The sequence below is a fragment of the Apteryx mantelli genome, chromosome 1 (assembly GCF_036417845.1).
Source record: "Apteryx mantelli isolate bAptMan1 chromosome 1, bAptMan1.hap1, whole genome shotgun sequence".
In the NCBI taxonomy this organism is placed as follows: Eukaryota; Metazoa; Chordata; class Aves; order Apterygiformes; family Apterygidae; genus Apteryx; species Apteryx mantelli.
The window spans coordinates 171483225-171505542 of NC_089978.1; the positions used below are offsets into that span (position 1 = coordinate 171483225).

The 22318-nt window shown below is 39.4% G+C and overlaps 1 protein-coding gene across 2 annotated transcripts; it reads left to right on the forward strand.

Annotated features, from left to right (window-relative positions):
* Window positions 1-1659: 1659 nt before the first annotated feature.
* Window positions 1660-19206, forward strand: NDUFA12 (NADH:ubiquinone oxidoreductase subunit A12). Of its 2 annotated transcripts, XM_067312484.1 has the most exons (5): window positions 1708-1783; window positions 3818-3888; window positions 5612-5694; window positions 6713-6800; window positions 18776-19206. In XM_067312484.1, exons 2-5 carry the CDS (start codon window positions 3833-3835, stop codon window positions 18954-18956), a joined length of 408 nt encoding a protein of 135 aa, XP_067168585.1. In that variant the 5' UTR covers window positions 1708-1783; window positions 3818-3832; the 3' UTR covers window positions 18957-19206. The 2 variants fall into 2 exon arrangements, with proteins under 2 accessions (XP_013803393.1, XP_067168585.1); XM_013947939.2 differs by lacking the exon at window positions 3818-3888 and having other exon boundaries at window positions 1660-1783.
* Window positions 19207-22318: the final 3112 nt, after the last annotated feature.

Genomic DNA, 22318 nt, shown 5'->3' on the forward strand with positions numbered 1-22318 from the left:
GTCATCTCTCAGCCTTCTCTTCAATAAAATAGATTGAACTTCTGAGTCTTTCACTATATTCTCCAAGTGATTGAAGCATTTTTGTCACTCTTCTCTAAATGTTCGTTTCAGGTAGGATCTTGAAAAATAAGAAAGCATTATAATAGTCTAGGGTGGACAAGTGCCAAATATTTAAGAAATACAACTTCATTCCTACCATACAGACCTCTGTGCATCTAATGATTGATTCCCTTTTCCGCTGTGGTCCCAGCATCACCGTGTTCATTGTTTGACTGATTATTCGCTATGTCACCCAAGTCTTCTCCAATAAGAGTTTTCCAGGAGAAAGTCTCCTGTTTTGTAAATATGATTTCCATTCTTTATTCCTAGATGTATATTCTTACAATTTGACTGTACTGTTTGTGCAAACTCAACAAGGAATCCAGATTGTTCTGTGAAAGTGATCTGTCCTCTCCATTAGTCACTACTCTGACTAATTTTTTTCCTCTATCATTGGTAAAACTATTGAATAGCATGAAGACAAGAACTGATATGTAAAGAGGCTTTATAGATTGCTGAAACAGCTGGCATGGTTTTGGGTTAAATGTTCTTACAGTGTTGTGCTATAGAGCCCTCTCCAGTGTGGGCTAGCAGGGATGTGAAATTTCAAAACTTTAAAAATTTTCCTCTGGCATCGTTGCTTTCTAAGGATGCTGACAGAGCTCTGTTAGTAAGTCTGTGCCATTGACTTAGACCACAGGAGAAGACGAAGAAAGCATTAAATAGGCAGGAGTTTCTGATGCAGTGATGTTCAGTATAGTAAACTTTCCGGAAACAAAAGTAACATCTAACACAGTCTTTGTGTTAAGTCTTAAGCACTGTAGAAATTAAGCATAATACTGATGGATCCCTAAGACATTTTTATCTGAATGAAAACACAGCATTTCAATTCTGCCTTCTAAAAATGCCTTAAGAAATTACTAGAGAGATGTAATATTTACACTCTGCTGCATTCAGTCATGACATTTGCACTGAGTTCAAGGAGAATTTTGAACAGAGTAGTAATACATGTTTTTCATGCCTGATATTAGCAAAAGCAACACCAGCAGATGTGGTGGAACGGGAGCAGTTAGGAGCCAGTAACAGTGAAAGGCCCAGTGGAGACCTTTCTTGAGCCAATTAATGGAGAAAAACAAAGAAAAATCAAAACATAATTCAAAGACGCCGTAAGCTGCTCCCGCTATTTAGGCCATAGTTCCACAAAGTCTTCTGCAGGCTCAAAACTCCGTTAAGAAGCTGATCCTATCTCCTAGCTTTAGGTGAAAATACCCTCCCCTCTTCTGTGGTCTCAATCTAACTGCAAGAGCCCCAGCACCAAGCGGATCAGTAAAATGACCTGGACGGAGCTCATTCGTTTTAACTCCACAAAAAATATTTTTAATCCATGTTATTTCATTGCCAGGACGAAAAACAAAAATAAAAATAATAATTTCATTTTAAATAAAATAAAATTGAAGATAAAACAAAACAAATTGCTCACGGGATTATACCCGGAGTCGCTGAAAACGATCCCGGCGGCGGAAATGAGGGAAGGGGTGCAGGAGCTGAACAGCTGCTAACGCTTCCGAGGCGACAGCCGGCTACCGTTGGGGACGGTTGCGCCGCGGCGGGAGGGGGGAGGGGAGGCGGCCGGAAAGGGGCGGTGCCGCCCCAAGATGGCGGAGTACGTGCAGCTGGTGAAGCGGGCGCTGAAGCACCTCGGCGGCCACGGCGGCGTCCGCGGCGCCCTGTGGCAGCTGCTGAGGTAACGCGGCGCCGCGCGGAGGGGCCCGGAGCCGCCGCGGGCGGGGGCGGGTGGCCGGGCCGGCTGTGGCCTGGCCGCGCTGCGGGGTCACCTTGGCCGGCGGCGGGGCCGCAGAAGCGGTGACTGTAAGCTGGCGGTCCGAGTAGCGCATTGGCCGGCTGCGGCAGCGTTGATGGGCTGCGTTACCCTTGTAACCGGGCTTGGAAAAATAATAGAGTGTTTCTTCAGGGTACGCGTGAATGGTGCAGACCTAGCCGTGTAGTTAAATGGCTCTTTTTAATCAGTAGTTGGGAGTACGGTATAGGAAGGATTCTCAAAGGTGAAGTGCCCTGTTATATACCAAGGCCTCTCTTATGCTAGGATAAACAAGCCAAGCTGTTTGAGCCTTCTTTGAAACTTATTTCTTTTCCAGTCACCATAGTAGCCTTCTTCCGTTATTCACCCTAGTTTAAATTGATCTGTTCTGACCAGTAAAACATAACATTTTACATGCCATTTCTGATTAGGCCTCATCAGTATTTTTGTGCAGTGGCTTTAATACTTGCGTTGTTCACTGAAGATGCCTAACCTGATATATCCTGGGATCAGCTTGTCTTCCCCACACCCCTCTCCTAATGTCACTTAATTGGCAGCTTATCATTACCCTGTGACATCCAGGTGTTTTCCTTGTAATTACAAACATGGCACTTCCAGTCTTACTATCTCCAGGTGTGTGAGACCTTGTACTTCATACCATTGAATTTCATCCCAGTTGTATTACTCCAGCCCTCAAGATCATGCAGCACTTCCTGTATAACTCTATGATCTTCCTCTGTATGGTAATATCATCATTTACCAGACTCCTGTGCTTTTTTTTTTTGGGGGGGGGGGGTCTGTTTTGTTTTTGTTTTGGTCAGGAACCCTGTAAAATGTTAAATAAGGTTAGTACCATGAGCATTCTCTGAGGAACTTCACTAATAACCTTCAATCAGCTCAGTATTTCCTCCTTCAGCTGAGCATGTTGTCTTCTTCCTCTCAGGCAACATATCCCTTCACAGTTCTTACACTATTTTACTATCATTTTCTCATTTCTTTTGTGGCACAGTATCAAATGCTTTCCTAAAGTCAGCTGGACTTTCGGGAATTCTCAACTTCATCATTGTATTACTACTACCTGTGGTGAAGGGCAACTTTTGCTTTTCCTGTCTCCACTGCAGAAAGCAGCTCAGGTAGACGTTCCTCTTACAGAATTTTTAGAGGGAAATTTCAGACTTTTTCACAGAATATATTGAGACAATACCTGATCTCCCCAACTGGTGTTTTATTATGATTGTTCCCCATCACTTCCCTGTTGTGTTCTCTGCTTTGTTTACCTTCTGAGGCCGTAGCTATTATACTTGTAGTTCTCAAGAAGAAACATAGCTGGGGAAAGTAAAATGTAAGGGAAGAATTTGCAAATTCATTTGCACCTGAATGCATCTTCCTAAACACATCTTACTGACTGTTTTGTCAGGGATCTTTTGTGAACCTAAGATCACAGGTTGTGTTGACACCCTTCTACTCAGAAGAACAAGGGAGTAGGCGAGATTGGAGGCAACGCTCTTCTGTCTCTTTGAGAAGAGTGAAGTTAGAAGAGCAGTGTGCTAGGTAAAGAATTATACCCGATCCTCATATCAGTACCAGCTACAAACATAATTGCTGCCTCACCTTTACCATTCAAGCTTGAAAGGTAAATAGACTCAATGCTTACAGGAGGAGTGCTCAAGATGCATCTTTCTTGCAACAGTCAGTGTATGTAAGAGGTTGTTCTAGTGATAAATGGAGAAAATGATTTGTCCGAGTCAGGAGACAGACTTTTTTCTAAGTTTCCCTGCTTTTCTCTATATGCTTCCCACTGAGGAGATGTGAATGGGTTTTATACAGTAGAAATCAAATTCTTAATGACTTGTTTGCCGGCAAATGTTCTCCTTCCTTGAAACTCAGTGAAATTGGCTAGGAAATGTCCTGTTTGCCTCTGAAAGTGGTAACTACAGTATCTGTTTGTGTTTGATTCAGGGCATGAAGTGGTAAATGGCAACCTTTACAAGAAAGGGAGAGGAAGACGGAAGCAAGATTAGCAGTGAAATGTCCGTGTTTTTTTCTGAAGCTAGAAGCTGGGGGCTCAGGCTTAAATAACTTAGCCTGAGATCTTTGAATGTCTCTTTGATACCAGAGAGCTGTGTGAGAGGATAATTCTGTCTAGAACCTCAGAGGTTTAAAATGAATACTTGGTGAACTGATCATTGCTTTCAGGCACCCCAGGAGAGAAGATAACCAACAGCTTGCTCAGTAGGTTGCATAGTTAAACTCCTGACTAAGGAAGCACACCTAGGCACATACTGTACATATGGTGGGACACACAGTAAAGGCATGCTGTCAATTAGCTACAGGAGTTGGTCACCAGGAACTGACCTGGGAGTTTATCAAAATCATTAAAACAAATTAAGGTCATGTTTCTGTAAAATCACAGCAGCACGCTCGGTGGATGAACTGTACACATTCTAATATTGAATACTGAGAGCAATCTCCAGAACCTCATCTGCTCCCTGGACTTACACTTTTGATTCAAATAAGTAGTCCTCATTAATGTCATTGCATTTATTCCTTACACTTAATTAATTAGACTCCTTCTCCCGTTAATCATCCTAGTCCAATCATTAGTAACATTGATCATCTTTTTGAAGATTAAGCATGTCTTCTGTGTGGTGATCTGTTAGCTCATTCAAATCTGCTTTCCTGAGTTGTATGAAATATAAATTGATAGAAAACACCACCTAACAAAATGTCAGCAATGCAGAGCTCGATGAAGTAAATTATCCAGAATAACTTTTCTTTGCTGTTTTTGGCTGTCAGGCCAGGGTCTATCCTTGAGATGCCCTAGTGGCAGGAAAAAAGCATTGCGATGGGTCCCTGGACACTTCATTGCAGATGGTTTGGTAATTTCAGAAGTATCTGACTCTCTTGAAAGTTGTTGACTCTGTCAGAATTCTTGAAATGTCTTTAAGAGCAAATGCTTTAATTTTGGCACTTGCTAGAGCACTAACTAATGTTAGTTACAGCAGGTGTTCTTGAGCTTTATGGAAAACAGTGGTGCTTTATTTCAAAAATGAATTTATTTGAAATACTGTTGTTTAGGAAGGCAGTCCTGCAACCAGCCTAAACTTTGAACACTGGTACTGCATCATAAATTTTGTAATGAAGTGTCCAGTTTGTTTTCTCAGTATACTTAAAGCCTACCTGTATTTATGTGGACCTGATACTGTATTTTGCAATCCTAACAGCTAGGTTAGAAACAAATAAAACCAAAATCATTATCACAGAATTTAACCACTTCTCTGGATTGAAAGATTTCTAAAGACATGGGCCATGGAAACAGTTGGAAAGTTACTTAAAAGACTGAATTGCTTCTACGTGTTTGATGGTAACATACTCTGTTATTGTAACTAAATGAATTTCCTTGTGTCTGTGGGACTCTCTTCCATGGTAATTAAGATGTTGTGAGTGTTGCTCTGTGGTATTAAACTATGGTATTTTACAGAGTTGCTTTATCTTCCATTGTAAAAGAGCTTTTGAATAAATAACAGCCCCCAAAAGCCCTTCTGTATGACTTTCGTTATCCTGTCAGTGGGGCACACAGTAAAGGCATGCTGTCAATTAGCTGCAGGAGTTGGCAATATGTTTTGGAATCCTTAAGCTTGTATTTGCTTTATGTACGTGTGTTTAAGGGTTTTAATGATTAGTGTGACCTCTACTGCAGCTTCATTCTAAGATGATGAAGTCAGTTGAAACTGCTGTTTTGGGAATTCACAGGGTCAATGATTTGAAGACTGGTACGTTAATAGGAGTCGACAAATATGGAAACAAATACTATGAAGACAAAAGAAACTTCTTTGGTATGTGTGCTAATGTGAACATTTCCTGACTTGCTATCCAACTTTGTATAGATTAAATAGTTTCTGCTAATGAAATCCATTTATTGGCCACCCAATTTCCTCGCACTTGACTTGTGTGAGTGTTAGGGGGCCAAAAGAGATGCTTCAATGTCCCCTATCTCTCCACTGCTTCCATCAATTTTTTTGCAAACAGATTCAATCTGACATAATAAATATGGGATAAATCTGAACCAGTCAGGTGCCTTCCATGTAGGTATGTCTATATGATAATGTGACTGAGAGCTGAATTTAGTTTTTGACCTAAAAGCTGGTAGCTTAACAGGTGAGGGAAGGAAGAGAATTGCCTTTAGAACTGCCTCACAGCTGGATTTCACATGATCACTGCAGGGCAAAGAAACACAAGGTAGTTTAAACTTATTACCTTGACTTAGGTGAAGGGTTTGCAAATAACCTTTGTAGAGCGCTCCAAAAGGTAGCACTGAAAACAAAGTGCGACATAAGCAATTAACAGACTGGTTAGCTCAAGTTCTGCCTATTGTAGGTGAACTTGTAGGGTAAGTGGAGAAAACAGGGTTGCTGGTAAACATTACTTCATAGTTTTATATGTGAAACTGCTAACAGCAGGAATTCAGTTTAATCTTAGGTTACTAATGGCAGTGTCCCTTTTGAGAAAGGAAGCTGTAACTGAAATAAAGGCATCTCCTAATGAAAAGAGTTTCATAAGTTCCCATTTGCAGTTGCTTATACAATAGCTACTATTTGCTCCCTTGTTAGAGCTTTGTAGATTCAGCCATATAAAAATAGCTGTAACAGTGGAAATGCAGAAAATCAGAAAAATAAAAACTTGATCTACTTAATAGTCAAATAGTCATGGCCGTACTGAACTTGAAATGTGTGCCCATAATGGTAAATCTTTTTAGTCAAAATAGTTTTCCTTGGGTTTTCATGAGTTGTCTCCTTTATATGAATATTCTTTATTTTCTTAAGCTAGTACAATATTTCTGTTTATCTAATTAAGGTCGACACCGATGGGTCATATATACTAATGAAATGAATGGCAAAAACACGTTTTGGGAAGTTGATGGAAGTATGGTGCCCCCTGAATGGTAAGCTATTGATGAACTTAATAGCATGGACTTTACTAATGTTGTAACTGTCTGTATGTTTTCTTTGTTACAGAGCAGATGGTAAAAATATGATTTTATGGTAATAAGGTTTTCTTGGATGCAGCTATTATATATATGACAAGAAGATTTCAGGATAGTTACTTTCATTTGGATTTAGAAAGGTTTTTTGGATGTTTATTTAAGTTTGTGGAAGGAGGGTACCGTTCCAGGGAATGTTTCTACAGATAAAGTTCTTTGTTGATTAAACCATACATTGATTAATTAAGATTGGCCATACATTGATTAGTCTTAATTGATTAAGAACATTAATGAGTATTAGGAGAAAGCTGAATAAAACCTTCAATCCTACTGGCAGACCAGTGTGTCCAAAAGGGCTCTGTGCAGGCACATGATGTCTGTTCATGCATCTTGTTATCACATTAAAGCCCAATTCCCAATAGCCATCTGGGAAAGGGAATGTTCAGTATTCAGAAATCACTGTTGAAACAGTCACTGGCTCAGTGATGGATACATGCATCACAAGATGGGTAGGTTATGCTTTGGACCCAGTACTGTGACCTCCTACATTTTTGGTTTATTTTGTACTCCATCAAAAGCAAAGGAAACAGTGCAGGTTTGAGATACTATTTATGCAACTGAATTGTAAAAAGTTGTGCGTGTACACACCTGTAAGGAATAGTTGGATTTAAATGATGTGGGCTAGGGAAGGCTGGAGTGAAAAGGCTAACTTCATGTCTTACTTGTGTGCATTGTCATGAGTAATTGCCTTCTATATATTAATTGCTGTAGCTTACACGTTGCTGAGGTCATGGAAGTTAGTTTTGAATATCTGTACTTTATAGCATTGTTTTCTTCTCTGAATGCAGGGTTTAAATACACTAATTCTCTTTTAATCTAACAGATTAATCTGACAAAGGAAATGCAGAAGCTTAAAATTTGATAGTTTTATAAATTATTATAACTTGGTCACATGTGCGTATGCAGTATTCAAAATTTTGACCATACCATTTAACATACCACAGAACACCTAAGGTAAGGCTTCTGTTGGGCCCATTACTTCTTAATATGATTTAGAAATTAAGATTGGGATTTGCAATGTTTAGTGTAATTTTGCTTTTAAGATAAAGCTGTCAAATCCTTTCCAGTGGTGGAAGCTAATGGGTGGGATTTGCAACACAAGTGTATTTGCAATACAAAATGCCTATTTAAAGCTGTTTCAGTCCTGAAATTAGTCAAAAAAATATTTTTGTAAGATTCAGATCTTGATTACTTTGAGGATTGCTGAGTAAAGCATCAGAGTTGATGCAGCTTGTTACTGCACGATCCAAAAAATTTTATGATTTTTCATTGTCAGAACTTGACACTTGCTGCAAATGTAGTTCATTCTTATCTGGGATTCATCTAGCAGCGTGCACACGAGTGTCCCTTGCAGTTGTGAAGGTGGCTTGGCCGAAGACTTTTGGGTCTCCGTTTGGCGGTAGGGCAGTCTGGCACACAGTCATTGATTTCAGGAGAGGCAGTGCTTGTCCCGCTTCAGATTTAAATGACAGGGATCTGTAAAATATTGACAGACTGACCATGTGGATTACAAATGCAAGATCAGGCCTGTGCCTGTAGTAGTAGAAAATACTACTCCTGGAGAATTACTTTAATTTTTCTGAGAGCGGCACTCCAGGCTTTGAGTAGTGCAGCAGTCCTTGTGATATTCTCCCTGTCTTGCTGCCACGTCTGAACCCAGCTGTCGCAAGAGTGTTCATCTTTGTCCCTGTCACCTGGTTTGTTCTGTGCAAAGAAATCAGTTAGCTCTTTGTTGGGAGACAAGTTATGTTTTTTTTTTTTATCGTGATGCAGTTGTGTATAATAGGTTTTGCGGAAGGGGAAGTATGTGGTTTTGGCAGATGCAGAGTAAAGTCATGTCATCATAGGTAAGGAGTCATGAGAGTGATTCTCTCTTGAAACTGTCTTCAGTATTTCTTCTCCAGCAATTTCCCCTTGCTGCTGACTTCCTAATAGCACTTACTGGTGGAAAAATGTATTTTTTTTTATGAGCACTTTTGATTTTTTTCCTACTGTTTTCTCTGTTTCAGGGAAGGTGCCTCCCACTTTGTTCTTTTTTTCCTTTTCTGCCTTATCACTGAACAGATAATTGAAACTAATATTGCATACATATGAAAGATGAACACCTGTCATCTGTAGTCCAGTCCAAAGAGAGACTGAATTGGAAGTACCATGATGTTAGTTTTAATTTCTACCAACTACCATTTTGCATAGGGTAGATGCAAAACTTTGAAGGGAACCCTGTAGGACACCTGTGAATAAGGTGTAGGAAGACAGTCATCCATTGCTCACCATTGTAAATGTTAATTTCACTTGTATTTTTACTGTATTATGTATTTGAAAACTTTCTGATGATCAGTTAGTGGCATATTTTAATGATGAATGAATTTCATTGAACTAGTTCCTGTGGGTTTATGGGTAAAAGTATCACGGGAGGAAGCATCTGAAAGATTAGGCAATAAGAAACTGCATTCGTTGTGTTGTATCACTTACTGTCCTGCCAGTAGCACTTACTGCTTCTTGGAGTGAGAAGAGCGTTTTGCCAGCTTTTCCGCGGACTGAACAGGTTAAAGTACTCCCCTGTTATTCTTCATCCAATTTTCCATGTTAGCTATGATTCCCTCTTAATGGTTTGGCAAAGCTTAGAATAGCATAGAGCAGGCAATGTTAGAAAAATAAATTTTAAGATTACTATTACCCATTCCAGACAAGAACATGAAATTAGCTCATAGCATGACAGAATATTTCTTAAACAATAGCCATTAACAGCATAATTGTTTTAATTGATATATATTGATTTTCTGCAAGAGGTTGAACAGCAAGGGCAAGGATACTCTGTATGTACTGCTACTTGGCTATAATTTTTCTGAAGGTTTTATTTTCTGTTCATGTATGTCACTAATAATTCTGCACAAACTTGAGTTTCAGATCTCTGACCACACAGCTGTTAACAGGCACATTTTTCTGTCTTGCTAAATGATCCAGAAAAAACACACATCAAATAAAATAACAGTATATTTTTAGATTTTGTTCTTCAGCTAGCAAGAGTAATCTCTACCAGATTCTTGAGAATAAACACCATGTCAGGCCCAAAGCAATAGCAAGGTGGTATGAGCTCAGTGGTGCTTGGGTAGACTGAATGTTGTTTGAACTCTGGCTTTTATTATCTCCTGGGAGAGGTATTCTGAGCTGAGGCTGAGGTTAATTATGCAAACTCATAAATTGTGGCTCTCGTTATCTGAACATTTGAGAAGTGTGTGGGTAGGCTGTCTAGGTAGTCAATTTTATTTCAAACTCTCCCTCTCTTAAAATAGCATCTAGTGCAGTTAACTCTTTTTCTTTCATGTCCAGCAAGAGTTTTATGGCATTGTTTCCGAGAAGTGACATTAAAATCCCAAATCTCCAAAACTAGAGTGTTCTTGCCAGTGTGGGGCTGTTCCTTATTATCCATGTTATAACTGTCATGTGGTTCTAGTTTTTATCCTTTAACTGTTAGACTATGCCTGTTCTCAGGATTATCCTTATTTTGCGGCACTGTTAGTTTTTGTATTCTTTTTTCGCTCATGCTGGTGTGGTATCGGTCGTGTCCCTACACACCTTGATAAAGAGGTTCTTCTGAGGATCAAATTTGGCTTTTTAGGATTAAACGGCTTGTCTAGATTACATAAAACAAGTGAGGTAGAAAAGCTTGTTTTCCTATCACTGTGGAAATTGCCCTAGAAAAAACAGTAAACTCTTCATTATTTTCAAGACTGGTCTGTGCACTAGGGCACTAGAGGGAAACAGTCCTGCAGTCGAATATATTTTTGACAGGAACCTTACTTGTGCAGTATTCTATGCTTTATTTTCCTGATAAATCTGTATATCCCATGGCAACCTGGACCCTCACTCTTCTGTAGGAATCATGGTTCTGTGGCATGACTAATTCATTGACGTGTAATTCTACATTGTTGAGATACACTTTAAAAATTTGAAGTATTTTAAGTGGGAATAAATGCTGTCTATTAAAATTCTATATTTGTCCATCTGATATTATACTGTCTTAGACTTTTAATGTGCCACAGGCTTTTGACTGGAAAATATTAATGCATTGTAGAAGTTGCCGTGGTTGTTGCACTGGGGTTTTGCAACTGCACAGGAAACAATGATTTTTTTTGCACCCAGAAATGTGTTGGAGATGAATTGGGATTGTGTGAATTTACTTCTGTTGATGAAGAGATTTGTGTGGTTTGTAGTATTGTAACACCTGTCCTCCTGTCAGCTGTAGAAATGCTTATTTCTTAAAGCATTAGCCTTCCCCTTTAACACATGGGAAGTCAGGACAAGAAGTTTGTCAGCCTTGGGTCAACCAGGAAATGTATAAAGTACCACTGTAACAGCTGGGTTAATTCATCTCTGTTTACACAGGTATGTTGTTGTACCCGCTGCTTGTGGAAGCAGGTTTTACTACAGTGTTTATGCTGGTGTTGCTCTCAGAAAAGATTTTGCGACTATCATGCCTGAAGATGAGATTTTAAACAAAATTGAAATTTAAGACCAGGGCTAACCTAAAGATTCCAGGTTTGCCTTTTTTTTTTTTTTTAATGGTAATGCTAACTAGTCTGCAATTATTTTTCAGTATTCTTACAGAAATCCTACAGTATGCATAGTTATGCTATTTTCTTGGAAGAATAGAGAATCATTAGAAGTTCTGCAGGAAAAATGCTTTCTTCTTCCTTTTTTTCATTGCGAGTCATACCACAGTTAGGTTTTCTCCATGTTTCTGATTGTTGACCACACTGGATCTTAATGTATAATTTGCGGGTAAGTAGTGTGACTTCAGTACTGTGGAATATGTATGACTTTATTGAGATACAATCAAGCAGGCCTTGCATTTCATACATGATAAATTGGAAGGAAGCATTTTGAATGCTATTAGAAATTTTGAAAACAGCTGTCTTCGAAAAAATAAAACGGAAATTAAGTTAGCCGTCCTTTACCTTCTGTCAGATATTGGAGACAGGGAAAAAAGCAGCAAGAAAAAACTTCTGAAATGTAGTAACACAGTGTAGCACCAGTTTCAAGAAACTATTGAATGTTTTCAGTATTCTGAAATAATTTGTTTGGTGCAATGTCCTTTGACAGTGTATGTACTGAAATCACAGTGTCTGAAGGAACTGTTTTGACATTTGTTTGCTCTGCAGGGAATGGAGACTGCAGCTCTTTTCAGAACTTGTTTTAAAAAGCTCCCATACTGGAATATTTAGCCTTGTGGTTTTACTCAGGTTTAATCATGTCATTTGACCTCCTTGTTACTGTTCTCCCCCCCCCCCCCCTTACTTTCAGAAGGAAGATGATGATATCTATTTTGTGGAGACAAGTTAATTAGATTTTTGAAATTCTTTCAATACTTGCATTGGGAATGTGATGAATGATTAGTATTAATAATCTTCTTGTAATGCTATATGACATATTGGGCACTTGTTTCATCTCGTAGTGTGAAGGGCAAATGTTTTTTTGATGAAATTTTGTACCTCAATTTTTGAACTTGCTGATCGGGTGTGCTCTGTAAACACATAAATGTTAAAGTTAAATCTGCGTGTACCAATGCCTGTTTAGGTCTATATTTATTACTTTCATAAATGTCTTTGTTACAGAATTGCTGTAATCGTTGACCTGTGCATTGAGCTCACTTCCACTGTGCTGTTGTGTTAGAAGGCCCAGTACTACCTTTTGTTCCTCAATCGTTTATCCCTTAGCCTAAAAATATTACAGATAGCAAATCAGCTCCAGGAACCTCAAGTTATACTATTTATACAATCCACATATGCTGCTTCATGCATGTGCTCACATTCATGCATAGTCACAAATTTATTTACGGATGCATTCATTACAAGCAAAACTTTCTTCTTTTTGCTCAGAAGTAATCAAAAACCAAGTGGGCAGATGGCAAGATTAAATGGCTTTCAGGTTTTAGTATTTTGTGCTTTTGCCTCTGTGAAAAAGCTCTTGAAAGGCTTCAGCGAAGAAAATCTTAGCATTAAGATGAAAAGAAACCTTCTCCCATGTGACTCCTTAGGAATGTAAAACCAGCTTGTAAGTACTAGTCAGGGTACCAAAACTGTTTTCATAGTTTTTTACTATGAAAACTGTTTTGTCTATCTTGAATGTGTACTTCTTGATAACAGTCCATTTTATCCCCTTCCTGAGGCAAGGGTTACAGTCCTTTGTTAAAACTCTTTTTCTTTTTTTTCCTTTTTCGAGGCAGAAGCAGTTTTGGATCAGGAGAAGCTGAGGACTAGGTGAAGTGCTGTGGGCAGGTTAGTAAGGAAATGTGCTTAAAGCAGCGTTAGCTTTTCTTTTTCCCTTTTATCCAAGGCTGCAAAGAGAAGTGAAATATTAGGGGTGTAAAATATCAATAGACAAAGCAGAGTTCAGTGCTGCTTTTTTATGAAAGTTATTACCAGGTGCAGATTATCCGCACGCAGCGGTTTGGTAACTTAACAAGCTGCATTATCTCATTTTGTGATCACATGGGACAGGGAAGGAGGGGAATCGTTTGGCTGGGTGCAGAGAGAGGGGCGAGACCCTGCGCTTCTGGCACCAGCAACCACTCACCTGACGGTGTGCAGGAGGGGAGCAAGTGCTGATGCTGCAGGGTGATCTGGGTGTTACGGTGATGGCCCGCCGAATAAGTCCACAGTATCATACTGCTGCGAAAGAAGTGTGCACTGCGGAGATGTAGAAAGAATTACTGCCTGCCCTGGTGCAAGGTGATTCTTCCTTTCTTCTTTTTACCAGGAAGACTTTGTGTAGGTACAAGTGTTCATCTCTGGGTACCATCCTCTAAGAAAAACATAGACCTAGGGAAGAGCATCAAGAGCAATCGCACCTTTGAGGACAGTTGGGAAAAAAAAAATGGATAAATTACAGAAGAGATACAGATTCGACATTACCATCCTTACCATTAAAAAATTCTGCCAATCTTCATTAGGAAGATTGGGAAGATTAAGAAGCTAGTATCACAGTAATTCTGTAACAACTTAAACAGGTCTCTGCTGGGAGTGGCGTGGATGTAGCTGATATTTCCTCAGGTCTAAAGCATATGCAGATTGACCTAAATCCCTTCCAGACTCTTGTATTTCTTGATTCTTTGAGTCTCATAAATAGGGAGTTGTTGGTTATTTCCACTGAAACAAGGTGAGGGGAGAGGATTGAGTGTCTCACCACCCTTCATTTGTTTGGGATCAGAGGTGAGAGTTGAAATACTTGTTTCCTGAATCTTCTGTATTCGTCCTGATTTTTTTTCAGGTTATGTTCACGTGTCTCATGCAAAAGTTTCCTATATGCCTGCTTATTCCTGTTGCGGGCTCCTACTAGCTATTCAGCACTCGGGATACTCCTGTAGCTGGAATTTGGAAGAGTATGTGTTTGTGGTCAGGGAGCCCTAGGGGCTTTGGGTTGAGCCCACCAAAAGGGGTAAGCTGGACCCCAAATTTCCACTCTCAACAGGATAATGCTCTAGAGTAAAGGCTCCTTTTGAGACTATATAAAGCCTGTGCAAGTCAGGGCCTGATATCCTGCCGTATGCCAGAGGTGTGTGATTCCTTTGAATCGTATTCAAATGATTTTGTAGCTGACCACATACTGGTGTTTGTACAGTCTGCTTGGCGTAATGTAATTTGGATTGCGTTTTGGTTGAATATTTTGCAAGAACAGACGGACAGTTTATGAATATTAAATTAGTTAAAAATAATTCTGCTCTTTCAATATAAGTTATATTCTGTGGGGGGAAAAAAAGAACTGTAATTTCCAAATAGCTTTCTCCTTTTGCAGGGCAGCTTCATTTTGCTGGCATCATGCCTGGTATGTGTAATGGCCGTCCAGCACTTCGATGGTTATTTCCTTCTTGTGTAGATCTAACATCTTTGAAAGAAACTTCACGTGTGCTAATGTCATAGAATGAAACATGTTAAATATAACTTCAGTTTAATAATGTACATGCGTTTTGTTAGTGGGCCTGAAAGTTGTAAGGTGTGTGCATTTATGGGGCATCTCTGACTTAGGTCTGCCAAGGTACTAAGAAATGTTAAGAAGTTTGCTACTTTATGTAAAACTGCTGCTTTTCATGTCTGCCTGAAGAAAACAACAAAAAGATTGGGGGGTGGGGGGAGAGGGGCAGTAAAATTTCCATCCTCTCAGTAACTTAACAATAATTTGTGTTTTCTTTAACTAGATTTCTAAACTCTGGTGTAGTACTTTCAGCTAAGTGGGATGCTGCCTCATTACTGTGTAATATGTTTTAGTAGCTTGCATGGGAAAGCAAAGTTAACCTTCCTGTGTACAAAAATAAAAACATGCTTCTTGTCCCTCCTTCCCTCTCTTCCTATGCATGAATCTGGAGGAATAAGTGAAAACTACCTTTAAAAAACAGAAGGCTTCTTTTTATGCTAGTCAGAGTTAAATCTGTTCTCCTATTCACTTAAAAATACTTGGGAAAGCCTTGAAATGATTTGCCCTTTGACCGTAACGCATAGCTTCGCCTCTCCTTCATCTTAATGCAGCATTGCTTAACTTGTTGAAAAAAGTGGATGCTAACATCCTGGCAGACTTTCTAAACTTAGGGTGACAGCACCTGAACCCTGCAGGAGTCCACGTGGTGGTAGCTACCGAGTTGGTGCAGTATCAGTTCCTGTTTGACATCTTGTACATCATGGAGTTGGCTCCAGTCCCTTGCGGCTTCAGTTTGAGCTCTTCTTGCTTTTAAGTGTTTGTCTAAGGTTTGGGGGAAAAATCTACATAGTTTTGAGGAAACTTGAAGATATTTTTAAGGCATGTTTCATCTGTTCATCTTAAGCAGAAGTCCAGAGGCTAGACTGGCCTCAGTCTGCTTGGTGGTACATGGTTTCTCTGCCCTGAGGTTCAGGGAACTGCTTCAACCTCTTTAGGGCTTCTGCTGTCCACCTTTTTTTTCTTTAACTTCTATATGTTGTCTGGTCATTTTGTAGGTTTAAAGTCATCAGTTGCTTCCGAATCTTATTTTTTCCATGTGCAGATTCATAGGCAGAGTTTGTATAGAAATCTGGCAATCTGTAAGATGTCAAATCTCTTTACTCATGCTGTCCAGACTAGTGCATGAAAAGCTTTCTTGAGCATCTGGGAGTAGAGTGTATCAGACGTCAAGGGTTTCAAAGGACTCTTTGAGGGAGTTTGTCAAGGGGAAAGTCTTCCCAGAATACTTTTTTCAATTTTTACTTGTTTTGCTGAAATGCAGAGTGAGAGTTTGTGTTTGAGACAGCAGACTGTCCACAAACTGAAGTGCTTTTCTAAGTTTCATGTTGGGCTTTTAAAGGAAATCTGTCATGACTACACTCAGTCGCCTTGAAGCTCTTAAATATATGCATGCTTACTAGCTGATGGGGTTCCAAACAAACTTTCGAAGCTTCTTCTGGAAATAAGTATTTCAGTACCTCTGACTATAGTGCTCGGTCTCATAGAAAGTGTGCAGTTTTATTTCTACTTTCCAGCGAGAAAATGGGATTTTTTGCTGATCTATTTAAACTGAGCTCAATTTCATATTGCTGTTTTAGTTTCAGAAAATCCTGAAAGCCAATTTAGTAATGCTTTAATTACTCTAAAATATTACATTTCAAAATATTTCATGGATTTAGTCTTAGAAAATCTCCAAAATAATGAAGTTTAAATAATAGAATGAAACTATTAGCTTTTCTGTCTTTCTTCAGACTGAGTTAAATGAGTAAATAAACTCAACGTTGATGGTTATTCCAATGTTTCAAGGAGTGAATGTACAACATATATAAACTTGTAATGAAAGAGATGCCAGACATCATGCAACCTTGAAATCTGTTAGTTTTTAACTGAGCTTTAATACACTTCCTGTGTTCTACCTGCTCCAACCTGGCTTGCAGGGGCTCTATAACTGCATTTCTATCTTAGAAAGCAAGTTTTTGCTTCTCCTGTTGATGTGCACAGCCCTCTGGGGAATGGGAGGCTTGGGAGAACAGTGAGTGATGGTGATAGATTCACACACAGATTTTGTTTGCAGAACTCCTAAGCACTGTTAGCGGAAGCACCACTAGGTGAAGATGTATGAATTTATGTTGTCTCTATGTGCTACAGCAAGCAGATTTGAAAAGCGGTGGTTCCTCAGGAGTGATGATATCAAGTGCTTTGAAATGCAATACTTAAGTGAGTATTGGCAGAACATATATGGCTGTGTGGATTACTCTCTTCCCCTGCCTCCCATGCCACAAACTGTTGTGTATTACTTAGTGTGAGCCACACAGAGCTGATTTGTTGGGCATGATCTCACCTCTGTCAAATTAGCTTTTCATTTCTGCCAACTTTGGTGCTAGCCATCACAGGACAAGTGATGCCTCACACAGTATGAAGCCTGCCAATACAGACAGTTGTTTTAATGGATTTGAATTGAGTAATGTGGCCAAGAGGCTTGTAGTGCCAGATTTAAAAACAAACAAGACCTGATCCTGTATCTTTGGACCACAGAATGATTAGTGCTATCGGGCCGCTTTCTTCCAGACAGAAATAATTATCTAAAATTTTCTTTGTTAGCAGAAGCAGTGTGAAAAGTATACTTCAGATGATAGCAGATTTACAAAGGAGACTGGAAGGAGGAAGAGAGGGATTCTCCTCCTGTCCTTGTTGCATCTGAAAATGTGTATATAATTTTCAAACTGATAAGTGGATGATTTTCCCCACAGTAGGCCATTCTTTGCCTTTAAACAAGCTTTTACTCCTTATTTTTGAAAGATCTTATAATTTCATCCAGTTTTGTATTCAAATCAATTTCCTGGCAGTCCTTAGTTCTACAGTGTGTGGGTTTGGTGTGGCGTTGGTTTTTTTTGTTTTTTTTTTTTTTTTTCTATATAGAAAAGGAACATATGGCTGACGTATTTCCTAAGTGAGATTTTTGTATCCAAAATTGTGAGTGTTTGGTTTTTTTTATTTTTCTAAATAAATGTGTAGAAGCTATTTGACTGAAAAGATACTCATCTGCTGTAGAGCTCTTCAGATTTGGAATATGCTTGTCAGTCAAACAAATGTACCTATTTCTTACTACTTTTATTGTGTTTTTGTATTGCTCTGTCAATGAAGTTTGCAGGCTCTGTTGCTAAGAACTGGGGATGCAATTTGTAGGCTTTTTAATAATAACTGGGCTAGATGACTTCTCATTTTTTAGGTCAAATCTTTGACAAAAGCTGGTTAGTAAAAGCCTCATTAATTCCACCCCAATAAAAGTGTACATAAGCGTGTCAAAATGAATGATAACCTCACTTCTGTTGTAACTGTGCATGCAGTATGAAGCAGATAATAAAAATGATGTTCAGGTTTGAAAGTTGCTTTGGGCTCCGAAATAAATTGAATTGATTTCATCCCATTTCTATCCCTGCAGTAGTGTTTCAGTAGATTACTGTAGAAAATACTTTGCTTGTTCATTAATGTTATTTGCACAGAGGAGGGTTGGTATTTAGTTTTATAGGTAAAGGATAATCACTGTAATCACTTGATAATTACCCCATTAGTGATTTGCATTCATCGTTTTATTGCAGAGTCAGTAAACATTTACATGAATTGTTTTAGGTGAATTTACATCATTATTCTACTTCCTAAATAGTGGCCTCATGAAGGCCTTGGAATTGGTATGAAAGAGTTGTACAGCATGGTCATCTGATAACTAAAAAAAAAAAAAACCCAAACCAGACCTCGTATTATTCGCCATTTGTAGTGCTTACCTTGAGCTGGCTGGTTAGTTAAGGCTGTGCAAACATGTAACAGTGAAACCGTCAGGAGGAAGGTTTGCTATAGAGAGAGATCACCTAACACCTTTTTCTTTCCTGTTTTCTTTTTTAATAATAATGTATCTCTTTCCTTTTAAGGCATCGTTGGCTTCATTGTATGACGGAGGACCCTCCAACTACTCATCCACCAGTTGCTCGTAAATTTATTTGGGAGAACCATAAATTCAATCTGAGTGGCACTCCTGGACAGTATGTACCTTACTCTACTACTCGCAAGAAGATACAAGAGTGGATCCCACCTACAACACCTAGCAAATAACAGCAAAAAAATATAACTTGCCTAAACCTTGGCTTTCAGTGCAAATTATATTTTCACTGGTTTTGATCAAAATAAAAGCCTCCTATAACAGAATTAATTTAGTTTATTGAGCTGGGGGGAACCAACTGAGAAAATATTTGTAAGAGGTAGAGGACAGAATATGTGGTAAGTGTTAATTTCATCAAGATACTAGGCTTTTTGTCATATCATCAGTGGCTCTTGTCTTAACATAAACAGCTCTTAAACTTTTTGGTGTTAATCATTCCTGTGACAGTCATTTCTCACATTCGTAGCATTCAAAAGAGTATGAATGTAAATTGGAAGTACATGATTCTCATCTTTAACCTTATCCTCTTATGTTCTCTGCATGGCAAGTAATATACCATTCCCATACTCTTTTAGGAAGCCATCTCTTAAATATTTATAAGACAAGTTAGAATAATAAGGCCAATCAGGGATTACAGTTTTTATTCATAAATTTTTTGTGCATGAGTATGTATCATTGCTTTTTTATAAGGCTATAATAACCAAATGATATCTCTTACTCCAGCCCTCTCCAAAGAGAGTTCAGCCATATGCAGGCACCAAAGTTGTTCCCTGTCTCTAGTCACCAGGACAGACCCTTCACTACATTGGGTTTGGATTAATCCCCTAAATTTTGACAGTGGAGAACTTGCTTAAAATTGCTGGTGTAATAGACCTGTAGAGGTGTTCAATTCATTGCAATATGATGAGTTGGTGCCTCGTGTCACAGAGTTGCTGCTTGAACAGCAAAACCTTCTTGAATCAGATGAAAAAGACTGGACCCTTGTCACAAAAATCTTTTTCGTAGCTTCTGTGTCATGGAGTTTCATTGGAAAATGTTCTTGTGAGGTTTAGGGATCGGCTGCTTGCCTTGCTGTGACATGACTTTAAAGAAGGTCTATGAAAGTTTGAAAATTCACATGTTTTGGGGAGGTAGAGAAGCAAGATATACCAGAACCTAGTCTCAAAAATGTGAAGTTTTCAAGTTATTGGAAAAGAGATTTGGGACTGTTTTTTCTGTATCTTGTATTTTGTTGACTCTTACTCCAGACTGCTAATATTTTTAGCACAGGTGCTGTCTCCACAAAATTTCCTGAATCTGATAACCTAGTCTGTAGATAACTAGATTATAAAAATAATTGTTAAAGACTACTAAGAAGTGTTTTGAGTATATTATATACTTGCAATTGCCTGTTCAGGGAAAAAATACTTCACTCTCCAAGAACAACCCCACAGGCTGCACTGCTAGATCCATGCTGGACTCTCTTGCTTCCCATCCCCATCTGACTTTGCCTCACTTAGGACTCAGTTACTTCTGTACTAAATCAAATGCTTTTATTGACAATTCATTACTTAAAGGGCTTTTTCTTTAACTTAAACTGCTTTAAACTGGTTTTAGTCTATTAGTAGAAAGTAGCAGTTACAGTGATCTGCTAACATATCTAATTAAAAAGGATAACATTTAAATTGCATTAAGTCAACAAAAGCACAAAGCACAGCTGAAAAGCAATTTGGAGCCATACTGTGTAACATACATAGAAAGGATATTTTAAACAACTTTATCTTTATAGATTATTTGACTTTAAGAACTAAGTGTCCTCCAGAGTTGCTCGAGAGCTTGATTACTAGCACTCAGCTATACTTGCCCCAAGGGTGCAAACCTGGCTAGAGCAAATAACTGTTAGTTTTAGACTCCTCTTTTTTAATGCATCTTTACCTACTTCATTCCTCTTCCTTCTCTCTGTCTTGGGGATGCTTTAGATTGCAGCCTAAGCAGATTGCAGTGTGTACGGTTAAGAGCAATCCTCTGTATTCAGCGGACAGAGGATGATATAGCAACTATTTCTATATTTCCTGGGCTGAAAAAAACAGGCTTCAGCATTGCTTTATGTTTTTGTTGTCAGTTGGTACAGAAATACTGAGGGAGCAAACAAAGCTTTATACAGCTTCTTGTGCAGCAATACTGCACAGAAAGGGAAACGGGCTTTTTCCTCCTGCCCCACTGAACCAAAGACCCAGCCTAAAACTCTAGTTCAGTTTGGGAAATGCTGTCAGCCTGGCTTCAGCAGCACAGAAAAGCTGCTTGATCTGCTTTAAGCATTAGGGACCACAAATGCTGGATTTTAAATTTTCCTCACCTGAACCATCTGAGTCTGCAGAATTTTACTGAGATCCGCTGTAATATTGCTTCTTCATGGCAGATTGCATAAAGTATGTATGGGAAATAAAGCACGTTTATGCAGAAAAATCAGCGATCTTTCACAGAGCTCTCTGTAAACACCTATGTGATGCAGCCTTTATATCAAGAACCTCATTCACTTACTGAAGTTCACCTTTGCTGATGACATCTGCTTTGGTATCCAAGCTCAATTGCTTTCTGGTCTAAATGACATTTTAAATGCCAAGCTGGCTTAGTACTGCAGCAGATGGCGTCTTCAGCCAAGTGCAGCTGAAGCAATGACAAGAATATTCCCCTTACACTAAATGTGCATTTAGAAGAGGCAACTTTCTGACACGTGACCTACATCCCATTAAGAAGACAACTACCTCTTCCAGGAGCAGCAGAGTGCTAAAGCTTGCTTTGATACAAGTTTGTCTTTATCAGCACCTTTCCGTGCCCTCACTGTGGCCGACTCCAGGCCACGGCTGTGTCACTTGTACGCCTCCCTAACCGGGGCACTGCTTTCTCTAGCAGAGCTGCCTGGGGCTGTGCCCTGCTGCCAAATACAGCTGAAACCGGGCATCAGGTCCAAAAGGCGTTAGGATGGAGAATGACTGAAAAAGGGGCTTTAGGACACCAAATTAAAATCATCTTCCCATGTCAAGGTCTCGGTAAAGACGGCTCAGTCCTGGAGGATGTATTCTGAAGTGCAGAATCTGGTGCACAGTGGCCGTATGTGTCTTGAGTGCGCTGCGTTCAGCCCCATGGCCGACCTGGCTTGTGTCACATGCCGGGACACGCTGCCCTGGCCCCTCACACCAGGGAGGCCTCTCTTAACTGATTGATGGGCAGTTTTGTGTCAAGACCCTGGTAGTCCAAGCTGGGAAGTCAGGACAGCAGCGTTATAGTAAGCATGGTCTTCATCAGCACGAACTTCTCAGCCTCTGGATTTTGGTCTTGAGAACCAAAAATTGCCCTGGCTGAAAAGGTTTGGAGCGGGTGGAGGTTGCCTTGCAGACAGGTGACCGGTGCTGTCGGTGAATATAAATGAGAGAAGTGTTTTCTGGAGCCTAGAGGTTGGTGTTGATGTTTAAAGCAGCTAATGAAGCTGCTGTTGCTCTTTGGCAAAGCATTGCTTCACTAAGTGAGATGGATGGGGGAGAGAGGCAGCAAGAGC